The sequence below is a fragment of the Panthera uncia genome, assembly GCF_023721935.1.
Source record: "Panthera uncia isolate 11264 chromosome A3 unlocalized genomic scaffold, Puncia_PCG_1.0 HiC_scaffold_11, whole genome shotgun sequence".
NCBI classification, from domain to species: Eukaryota; Metazoa; Chordata; class Mammalia; order Carnivora; family Felidae; genus Panthera; species Panthera uncia.
In genome coordinates, this window is record NW_026057578.1 from 6,175,181 (window position 1) to 6,186,585 (window position 11,405).

The 11,405-nt window shown below is 53.6% G+C and overlaps 1 protein-coding gene across 1 annotated transcript; it reads right to left on the reverse strand.

The window, feature by feature from the left end:
* Positions 1-1,199: 1,199 nt before the first annotated feature.
* On the reverse strand, positions 1,200-10,807 carry TFAP2C (transcription factor AP-2 gamma). Its single transcript, XM_049650584.1, has 7 exons — positions 10,565-10,807; positions 8,462-8,947; positions 8,294-8,345; positions 6,895-7,111; positions 6,204-6,322; positions 4,238-4,382; positions 1,200-2,829 (listed from the first exon to the last, which is right to left on the reverse strand). Exons 1-7 carry the CDS (start codon positions 10,610-10,612, stop codon positions 2,544-2,546), a joined length of 1,353 nt encoding a protein of 450 aa, XP_049506541.1. The 5' UTR covers positions 10,613-10,807; the 3' UTR covers positions 1,200-2,543.
* Positions 10,808-11,405: the final 598 nt, after the last annotated feature.

An 11,405-nucleotide genomic window follows, 5' to 3' on the forward strand; every position in this document is an offset into this window, starting at 1 on the left:
GTGGGAACCAGGATAAAGGACGATTGAGCAGTGAGCCAGGCACAAGCCCTGCTTATGACTCACTTCAGTCCTTGGTTGACTTTGGGGCGTTTCCAGAACATTGTCTGCACTGCGATTGGGCAGGGCTCCTAAAAGCCAGACTCTAGTCCAAAAGCAGGTTAAGATGTCGAAAAGAAAATAGTCCCTTCCCCTTCAGCCCTTTGCCCCGTAACTTCCTTTTAACACCCAAGGTCTCACATCTTGATGGAGAAAATAACTGCCAACCTAAGACCTCTTTTTACTCCTCTAAAGCAAAGCAATTGTGAACTTGACATATCAACCAGATAAATCCAACTTAATGGGCACGTTCAGTGGCCAAGGACAAGCTGCCAAGAGCAAAGTATTAGGTTGGCAGAGTTTAAATGACTTAACATCCATTGGCAGCACTAAATCAGGAATTGCTGAGCATTTGGTAGGGAGTTATAAATCAAGGATGATGAAGCAGGAGTTGAAGAAACAGCCTAATCCAACGTGGAAAATGCCTTCGCTCCCAACTTCCCTTTGAAGGCCGGCCTCTCCTGCCAAACTATAAACATCTCACTTCCCGGAGGAAACGGCCAGGCCACTTCAACTTGAAATCAAGGACCCTCGGAGCACATTCAAGATCCTCACAAACATCCAGCAAGCACACGAGCTCGGCCAGCCTCTTCTGCTCCCCAAGCGGAGGGCGGAGACCCAACCTCCCTGTGGCCAAGATGGAGAATTTCACTGAACCGAAAACGAAAAGCCTACAATTTCCATTGCTTGAGTTTGAGTGAATGCAAAAATCCTCCCAAGAAGGATCCGCGCCCAAGATCACCTACCGTCAGTTTCGGTTCCATCTCCAAATTCTGGGGTGGCGACTCCACCACAGTGTTTCTTAACAGGGTCACTTTGTTACAAGAGCTGGTATTCCAAAACTGTGCACTCTCGCACGGCCCGGCCGCCCTAGTGGCAGGAGGGAGGTACTACACCAAGTTGCGAGCCGCCCATGGGCGTTAAGACCGTAAGACCTAGCGCGGCTGAGCCGTCTTGCCTTGCGAGGGACAGAAAATGAAACTTCTTCAGCCTTCCCTTGGCACACACCTTCCCTGCTCAGTCCCATGAGCTAAGCCGCGAGCCGCGGCCAACCATAAATTAGCTCTGCCACTATTCTACTCATCCTAGAGACTTAAAAAAACAACAACAACCAAGTTGTAACCCGACTTTCACGGCTTCTATCGAGAATACTTTTTATTATACAGATATCGTATACACAATAATTATCTGGGGGACGTTTACAGACGTGGAGTTCAATTCCAAACCTCCATTTCACCCCCACACACAGTACCGCACACCCATCTTCCGGTTCAGCATGATGGGAACGAGACCCAAAGTTATTGCTTTTGAACAGTTTCAATTAAATAGAAATCTTCCGCATCAAGAACAGAGCCCAGACCCTCTTAATTCTTAATACCCTGCGTACCTATGAATAAAGCCTAAATTAGTGTTTTAGATTACCCCATCACCTTTCAAAGTTAATATTAAAATCGAACCCATTTGTCAAAAAGTCTCAAGTGCACCCATATTTACAGACCCCATTAAATTACGCATAAATAACATCTGTACACTCAACGCACAGTTTTCTCAAAATACAGAGCCTCCTATGGGACATGGTGGTGGCGGGCAGCCAAAAAAAAAAACAAAAAACAAAACAAAACAAAAAAAAACGCTTCATGCCTACCCTTTTCAAGTTTACTCAAAACACCAAAATGTGAAATAAATATGCAAATAAAGCTTCAGTACCTTAAAGGAACATGTCATTTCCGAGTCTCCCATTTGAAGAGTTAACTCTCTGAGTTAAAAAAAAAAAAAAAAAAAGAAAGAAAAAGAAAAAAAGACAGCAAAAGAAAACACAAAATCATCAGCAGGCTTCATTTCTACAAGTTTCGTAAAAACCCAAAGAGCCCCTTGTAACCAGGGGTTTGTGTGTCAAATACCAGCTATTGATAAGCTGGTTGCTGAGCAGAGAGGATCTTTGCTTCCTACTGTATGCAGGATTTGACATCTCAAGAAGCTAGAAGCCGGATAAATACTTTGTTTAGATAAACCTTTAGTGGACGCCAGAAGCCAACCATTACCTTGACACTGCAAGTTACCGTTGATGTGAATGGCCATCGATCAGATATCTCAACAGCTACGCGTGTGGGTTTTCTCTCGAGCCCGGGGAACGGATTTAAAAGGTTCTAAAACTTGTAGCACCACTTTCAGAGAAAACAATGGGTCTCAAAAGAATAAAACAATACTTGTCACCTTCCAGTGACTTGTCCAGAGTCAAGGAGACGCACACACTTCAGCGCTACAGAAATAACACTAAGGAATCCAGGAGGGCACGTAAACGATCCAGGAATCGCTGGAGGCCTTTTTAATGGGAAGGCGGGTAACCAACTGTCCCCAGGCAAGAGGGGTTCCCAGTCCGTCCGGGTCGAGAACGACTTTGGAGGCCTTTTTCCTTCCAGACTCCGGCCCCGTGGCTCACTCCCGTCTTACTTCCGGTGTTTCTCCATTTTCTCCAGGGTTTTGCTAGAATCAGCTGGACTCTGGTCCCCGGGGTTCATGTAGGATTTGTCTAGGACGATCAGGGCTTCTTTTATGTAGTTCTGCACGGCAGACACAGCGGCACAGATCGCCTGGCTGCCAAACCCGTGGGTAATCAGGCTGAAATGAGACAGGCAGTTCTGGATGTTCGTCTCCAAGACCGGGGTGGGTCGGTTGTTCCCGTTGGGCGTTCGGTCTTGATTGAGAAGGTCTGTGAACTCTTTACACACTTGCCTGTGGAGACAGTCAGCGCATACCTGTGAGCTCAGTCTGGCTCTTGACAGGTCAAGGGGACAGAGCCAAATCGCCCTAAGGATGACACCCCAGGAGGCAATCAGAACACGTGGCCGCACCAGAGAAACAGACAGACTTGGAGACTAACGGTGGAGCTAAGTTGTACTTAGCACCTATTTTGTGCCAGGCCCGGAGCTAAACTCTATCAAGCACTATCTTTCTTTAATCCTCACTGCAATTAGGAAAGGTAACAGGATTAACCCCCGTCAAAACGCCAAGGTCACCGGGACTAGTGAAAGAGGTGGAGTCCGGATTTCCAGCCCAAAGGTATCGGGTTAGCCTTTATTTGGTGCAGCTCGGTACCAGTTTCTTCAAGAACACGGAGAATCACGCGGCCCCGAAACTCGCCCTTTGCACACACTGGTTCACTGTTGCCCCATTTCCTGACTGTACGATTTCTGCTTCATTTACCGTCATTTTATGGATTCATTTTTAAAAGACAGAGACAGACAGAGCACAAGCGGGGGTGGGGGGCAGAGACAGGGGGGAGGACACAGAATCCGAAGCAGGCTCCAGGCTCCGAGCTATCAGCACAGAGCCCCACGCGGGGCTCGAACCCACGAACCGCAAGATCATGACCTGAGCCGAAGTCGGACGCTCAACAGACTGAGCCACCCAGGTGCCCCTTTTACCGTCGTTTTAAAATCCATTCACTGTCGGCTTTCTAGGAGAAACCTTGCAGCTGCATGAAGCAGGGTTTGAGACAAAGTTTCTCCACACGTCTCCTACAAATCCAACTGGATCGTGACATGTGAAAAAACGGAAGGGGCACCTGGGTGGCTCGGTCGGTTAAGCGTCCGACTTCAGCTCAGGTCATGATCTCCGTCTGAGTTCCGACCCCGTGTCGGGCTCTGTGCTGACAGCTCAGAGCCTGAAGCCTGCCTCGGATTCTGTGTCTCCCTGTCTCTCTGCCCCTTCCCCACTCACAGTCTCTCTGTCTCAAAAAATAAATAAACGTCAAAAAAAAATTTTTTTAAGCATAAAAAAATCTTATCAGGAGGCAGAAGGCACCCAATCTTTCCTGGATGTGACAAAACAAATTGTTTTCAACACATTTTTGTAAGATATGGAGACACCATAATGAACGGGTAGTGTAACTACTTTGAGCTGAATAACTGAGCAGCTCCAAACAGTCACTACTAATCAACACATTCATTTCGTTTATTCTTCCAAATCCTACCGAAGAGTTAACCCATCTGACGTGTCCAAAAAGGCCCTCTTGCCAGTTCCTTTCGCTCCACACCCTTACTCAAGTGCGGGTTCCTTTCCCAAGCCTCGGGGACTACACTGGCCCCCCAACTTCCAACATGAGGGCATCCAGCCATCACATTCAAGTCTGGATACTCACTGTGCCGCCAGAAGCATGTTCTTCCTTGCTGCCATCTCATTCCGCCCTCCAAGATGAGGTCTGGTTAGATACTCCGCCACTGGTTTACTGGGGAATTCGGCTTCACAGACATAGGCAAAGTCCCGAGCCAAATGAACAGCCTCCCCTAGAATAATCAGCAATGGCAACAGACTTAGGAGGTCTCCCTTCCCTCTTCTGCTAACCCAGACGGCCCGGCCCCCCAGTCCCTCTGCATTTTAAAATGAAATTACACACCAGGAAAACAATCCAGCGAGCGAGTAGACCTTCCTGGGTACTTTCAGTGGGTTCACTCCCCTAGGAACTGAGGAGGAAATCCTACCATGTGTGGGGAAAAAAAGACCCTGAATTTTTTCACTGCCCTCCAACAGTGCTCACCAGTCTTCGACCCAACTCAGATTCTTGACACACCCATGCTTTCTCTGGATTATAAAAGCTCTCATTGTGGACACAAGGGAAGGGAAATGCTAAAGACAAGCATCTCTGACAAAAGCCGATGGGGCACTTCTCTTTATGAAACTGGGATGAAGTCTTTGACGTAGAACTTTCTTTTTAACTCAGGATGCCCCATTCCTGAAGGAGGCAAGTCTCTAGAATGTTTAAGAAAAGAAAGGCACGCGTTTCCATTGGAAATGTTTAGGGCCCCAAATACCGATTTGGACTACTCACCCCCTTTTGTCCAAATCATGGGACGAAGAGAGGGAGAGGAAAAAGCAAGGGGGCTCATCTCTGACCAGAGATGTCAGGTCCTGGCTGCCCCGTGGGCGGCTGGCAAGAGCTTTGCTGAAACCCAGATAGTGGCACCCCTCCCACCCCCACCCCCAGGCTTCCACCTGCCTCCCCAGACTTACTAAATCAGAATCTGAGAACCATTGTTCCGGCACACACTTTCTCATTCAAGCACCCCCGCCCGGCTGGTCAGAAAACCTAGCGGAGCCGCATTTATGCGCCACGCACACAGAACCCACCATTCTCCATGCAGGACAGCTGTTCTCCAACAGGCAGCTAGCAGGCAGCTCCTTTCTCCTGGCCCTGACCCCCAAAGACACCCGTAAAAAGGTAGAGCGGGGCTCTGCCAAGTCGCTTTCGGCACGGCAGTCGCGCCATGAGACCAGGGACAGACAGTGTTCAAAAGATTGCCTGGCTGCCGGGAGACCACCCCTCATTGGCTCCCCCTGCCCTTAGCCGGAGCCCAGCGCCCTGCTGATTGGGCAAGGGCTGGAGGCTGCTCCAGGCTCCGGGAGAAGCCTCCCCACGTTCCACTGGGCAACAATGAGCTGGTCTTTCTAAAAAATATATATATTTCACTTTTCCTTTGCCCCCTCCCCTTTATTTTTTAAAGGCTGTAATTGCATTCTTGGCTCCCTTCCAGATTGGGGGTAGGGGCCCATTCAATAAATGAAAATGTTACATCCTACTATTTTAGGTCGGGGGAGAGGGGCCCCACTAATTTTTTTTTCCCGTGGGGGAAATGAACAAAGGACTTGTGAATTGCGTATGCAAAGGCTTTTCTCTTCACCCACCACAATCCTGATATTCCCCAGCTACCAAAGCTAGAAACGGGGCTTCTTCCCACCAATACATAACCAACCAGCTTTTGAAAGGTGCACCCGTCGATCGGTTGCATCTTTCAAAAACTGGTTCACTTCTAGGAAATGTCCCAACACCCTACGGTGTGAATTCTTCGGTCTGGGAAACCCATTTCTATTTAATAATGATTTGCTGGAGAACCCAGAACAGGATGGCTAAGCAGGCAGGTATTTATTTAAATGTTAACTTCTTTGATAAAAATTACTGTGATTCGTTGCAATGAACTCGGGACAAATCATTTTCATCTCTCAACTGGTGACAGGGCTGTTTTTAAGCTTTTCTTCAGAGTAGCATTAAAGACACAAACAACCTAGCAACACATTAAAACATCACCAAACAAAAGCAAAACCCCACTGACCTTCTACCAAGGACGTCAGGAGGGTAACATGGGCAGCTTTCCGTCTCCCGGCGGGAAGATTCAACCCAATCTTGTCCAACTTCTCCCGCAAGGACCGGCCTCCATTTTTAGATTTGGCTCTGAGTCAAAACAAAAGTGAACTGTGGCTCTTCTCAAGAAATCACACTTTCATTATTCTCCATCCTTCAAATGCTACCAACACTGAAATCTGTCCAAGAGTATCTACATTATGTGGGTCGCAATCAAGTGAAACAGGGAGTCCCTCATTTAATTAATGCCTGTAAAATTCAAACATCTTTCTTAACAGCAACATTCTTCCCCCCACCACCCCCCCCCCCAGTCACAGAACATTGCAAAGGATACTGGAGCAGATAAATGTTCACTTCTAAAAACTGTGGCAGCCCCCCAAGTCCCCCGGGGTAGCAAACCCCATGGAGCTCCTCTCCCCCTAATAGGGACGCCACCATCTCATAATGGAATCAAATTCTACCCAAATGATAATTTGCTGGCGTGATTTAGCACTTCCTTCTGCATCTGGCACTTTCTAAAAGAGAAGGAATGTACTAAAACTCTGAGCCGATTAGAATTCAGTGTTAGGTATGAAAGTTACATAAATGTTAAAAATACCTCCTTGGTTCTTTTGGGTTGTACACCAACCCAACCACCGTGCCCAGAATGTGCCCCCATGTACCTTCTGAGAACACCTCCCAGTAACGAGGCGTTTAAGCACTCAGGCGGGGACAATCGCCTCTGGACCTCAGCAACTGTCACTTTGTATTTAGACGTGGAGCTGAGGAGGGACAATCTTCCAGGGACCGAGCAGAAGACCTCGCTGGGATTCATCACAGCCCCTACCAGCTCCTTCTGACAAGGGAGACTCAGCGGATTCTTGGTCATTGAAATGGGACCTGTGAACGAAGATTAGACGTGGCAGTCCCCGAGAGCTGCGTTTACGAAAAAGGGACCTTTTCAAACCTCTAACCCGAGCTGAAAGAGCTCTTTAAGCAAACAGCGTTGTGTGTTGGGCAAGCACATTTTTTTTTAAGTCCAATTCTTCAAAGATAATCGAATCTGAAATTCACAAGTTAACACCTTGCAAAGCTAATTAGTCATGACCCCAAGCGTGGAGGGTTTTCATTTTCTAGCCACTGTTAAAATGTGTTTAATTAGAACACTGGTTTTCAGAAGACTGCTTCAATCCTACATACATGGGGATTTTTTCCTTCCTCTGTCTAAGAACCACCAAAATCGCCCGGCACGCGCAGATCCTTTGCTGAAACCTTTCGGTGCAGCTGATCACGGTAAATTTAAAAATACAAACAAACCTGCCCTGTTACAAGTTTCCTGGGAAATTCGGTTTATTTTCTGAGCTGTTCTTCAAAAACCATTTCCCAATTGATTTCAAGGAGTTTAACTGCAAGTAGCAGACCACAACTCCCTTTCATTTAGGGCCACTCCATCTTCAAAACAGCCAAACTGGCAATCCCTCAGTCTGTAACTTAATTTCTTGAGACATTCCCCCCTCCCCCCCATCCAATGTTCCAAATCCCCTCCCCCACTATCTTGCATAAACCCAGACTCTGGCAGATCGTCCCACTCTGGTCCTTTGAAGGCTGTCTATCTGGTAGGCCAAACTGTTTCAAAACCTCTTCTTGCGGGTCAGAATTGGGGATCCTTGCCACATGCATTTATGAAACGGGAAATTCAATCATCCACTCAACAACTGCCACAGCATCAACCACCCAACCAAGGTGCGTGGTCTGATTTTTTTCCAAATTAAGTCAGTGTTAAAACTCACTCTGGAAGACTAACACTGTAAAAACACCATGAAATTCAAGGGGCCCTAGTCTCCAAGACAACACTTTGGAGTAACAACTCCTAAGAGTTTTACCACCATCCCTTTTCATTTAGCTCCAAAAGCGATGCCCTCTTCTTTCTCCGAAAAGCCTATGTTCCTCCAGCCAACCCCCGCCCCCTCCTCCATCGGTCCCTTCCCTACCACAACTGTCCCAAGGTGGCCACCAAATGCCCCCAACCTTGCCAGGCTAGGTGCGGCCCAGGGAGGAAAAAAGTTTGCTCTCGCTGCCTACCTTTGCGAATAACAGTCTGATCGTGCAGGAGCAGGTGCTGGTCGTCGACATTCTGGGGGAGAAACGACAAAGTTTCCCTTAAGTTCCGGGGAGGCCGAGGAGGGGAGAGGACAGGCTGGGGGGCAAACAGGTCCGGGCCGGAGGGGCAAGAGCCGAGGCGTCGCTCACCTGCACCTCCTCCATCTGGTGCGCCATGTCGTGGAGCCCCAGGTTCTCGGCCAGGCCCGCGGCGTCCAGGGCGTGCGCGTGGGGCAACAGCAGGTCGGAGCGACGGTAGGCATCCCTGCGGGCGCTCACGGCGCCACCCTCGAGCCCGGAGAGATGGGGCAGCAGGCCGGCCGGGCGCCCGTGGTGCGAGGGCAGGCCAGCCCCCTCCTGGCTCTGGCGACCCGGCCAGGCCTGCTGCTGGCTGCCGGTGGGCGCCGGCTGGTGCAGGGGGTTGATGGCAGCGGCGTAAGCTTCTCCCAGATGCGAGTAGGGGTCGGCCGACTGCGAGTAAGCCAACTGCTGGTAGGGCGGTGGAAAGTAGGGTGGTGGCTGATACTCGGCGACCCCAGTATGAGAGAGGGGCGGCGCGGGGCTGTAGAGGTGCTGCCCCGCGGAGGAGAGGTGGGGGAGGCGCGGGTTCCCATTGCTGCTCGCGTCGTGGCGATCCTGGGAGAGAGAAGCAGAGACCCCGCTAGTACGAAACCCCGCTACTGCGAAGTGGCTGCAGCCGCTGCGCTGAGCCGTGCGTCCCCGGGGACCCGACTCGTGGGGCCTGCCCTCCGCCCAGAGAGCACCCAGAGGCGCTGTGCGGCGGGGGATTCGTTGCGAACTGCCAGTCCGCGGAGGAAAGAGGCTTCCAAAGACCTGGGGGAACTCGCTCTCAAAGCCCGGCGGCGAAGGCCTGGGAGGTCGGACGCCCGGGGCGCTCTGAAGAGCCGGATCCGAACCCCAGGTCTTGGGCCAGGAGTAGCTGAGGCCCGGGCCCGGGGAGGAAGTCGGCATGCTGTAGGCACCGTGAGGACTGCGCTCGCTCACTAGCCCGCACATGTCAGCGGCGCCAGACGAAAAGAACGTGGGGAAGCGGCAGACGCGGATAAAGCGCACGAAGCGGGAAGTGCGCATCTTCCCCGCCCCAGGGACCCTCCCTTCCACGCCCTCAGGACAAAGACCTCCGGGCAAGTGACGCTCCCCGGCAGGCCGGCCACCCAAGGCCGCCCGAGGAACTCGGGGAGGAACGCCTCGCGGCCAGGGCTGCTCCCCACCCCACTCCGCCCCAGCTGGCTGGGTCCAGACCGAGCGGGGAACACCCAGTGGGGCCGCCCTGCCGGGCCACGGTCAGTATCCCCACAAACCGGGGCAGAGGGGGAGAACTAAGGACCCCGAATATTGGGCAACCTCGCCTGCGCACGTCCCTCGCCTCCAGGCTGTCCGACCTAATTCTTAAAGGACTCGTCTCCCTGGGTTCGCGGGGTCACAGGGGTGGCGGGGAACTAGGAGAAACGGGCGCTGTCGCCCCCTAGCGGAAGTGCCCGGGCCCGCCAACAGGGGCGGCCCCAGGAGGTCCCGCGGGCGCGCGGCCCCCCGCCCGCGTCGCCCCCCAGCCCGGGCTCCCCTCTGCCAGCGCCCGGGCGCACACCTCCCGCCGCCCGCGTCTTCCTCTTCCCGCTCGCCGCCTGCCTCCCTCCCACTCTCCGAAACTCTAGCTCAACCTGTCGGACTGGCTGGAGCACTCCCGAGCGCTTACGGCCCCATCTGGCCTCGCCCCCCCCCCCCGGCGCTCCCCAGCCCCCACTTCTCTGGAGAGCCAAACTTCGGTTGTTTTCTGGTTTCCCCGAGGAGTTAGCGGGGCAGGTGACAAGCCCGCCGCGGAGGGGACTCTGCAAAGGTGTCGCCGGCAGGTCGCCTCATCTGACCCCTCGGGACGGAGATCTCGTGCGTAAAAGCCGCGTCTAAGCGTTGTAGACGGGGCGCTCTTCCGAGAAAAGGGAAAGAAGAGCTGTTTTGCTTCGCACGAAACCGACCGGTAAGCTCTGTGGGTGGGATCTGCCGGTCTCCTTCCAGGCCCTGTTCCGGAGGGTGGTTTGGGGAAGGGCCCGATTCAGGAAGAGGGCCCGGGAGAAACGGACTAAGGGGCGTCCGCAAAAGCGGACCCCGTCCCCTCGAGGGGCAGAGGCTGGTGCCTGCTCGCTGCGCCGGCGCCCGCGCCCGGACCTCGGTCGGTGGGTCCCCGCCTCCCGGGCTGGACTCGGGCGGGGCCGGGCTGCGCCCCTGCACCCAGCTCACCTCGCAGTCTTCTTCATACTTGACATTATCGGTTATTTTCCACAACATGGCGTCCGGCGTCCCCCAAAACAGTCGCCAGTTAAATCCAGGCTCCCCCCACCCCCCGAGCGGTAAATCCAAAATGGGGGTCACGGTGGCTGGGCGTCCGCCGCCGCCCCCGCCACGCGAGGGCCTCGCTGTCCCGGTCACTGGACGCGCATCGGCGGCTCCGCGAGCGTAGATGCGGCCGCCGCGCGCGTAGAAGCCGCTGCCGGGGACCCGGGAAGCCGCGCCCGCACTGTGTGTCCCGGCAATAGCCGGGGGACCCGGGCGCCTTAATGAGAAGGAAATTATCATAACTCCTCCCCGGGGGCCGGCACGAAGGCCCCGGCGCCGGGCGGGGCAGCCCCCAGCCAGTCCCAGCCTAGCTCCGCCCTGCACCCCGGCGGGGCGCCGCGCCGAGACCCGCGCCGCGGGGGGCGAGGAGGGGGAGGCGGGCGGGCGTGGGCGCCTCTCTGACAGCCGCGGACCTGCTAGGTCGGGGTCCCCCGCCGCGCCTTCCGTCGTCCATCCCCCCCCCAGGCCCACACCTGAGACTGGCAGCGCTGGGGCCCCGGCTGCAAATACCTAAGAGCCCCCCTATTTCTCCTGAAGCGCCTTCCCCCATCCTCCGAAAGACGTGGTCACCTGCGGTTAAGAGACCTCGCGTTGCGGGCATCTCAACAGCTGGGGTCCCCCTTAGAGCCTGAAATGCCTCACCCACCCACTCACGGAGACTTAAATTGGGCTGGGACCTCGCAGCCGGAGCCCCAATCCCTCCGAGAGACGCCTCCCCTTCCTTCTCTCTCCGCGGTCACAGCGC

What these genes read in the sequence shown, in the direction of transcription:
- TFAP2C (XM_049650584.1), bottom strand. Translation starts at nt 10,612, where the DNA reads ATGTTGTGGAAAATAACCGATAATGTCAAGTATGAAGAAGACTGCGAG. An exon ending in ACCAGATGGAGGAGGTGCAG is followed by an intron (nt 8,346 to 8,461) that starts GTGAGCGACGCC and finishes TTTCTCCCCCAG; the next exon opens with AATGTCGACGACCAGCACCT. An exon ending in TCAGACTGTTATTCGCAAAG is followed by an intron (nt 7,112 to 8,293) that starts GTAGGCAGCGAG and finishes CTTCGTTCACAG; the next exon opens with GTCCCATTTCAATGACCAAG.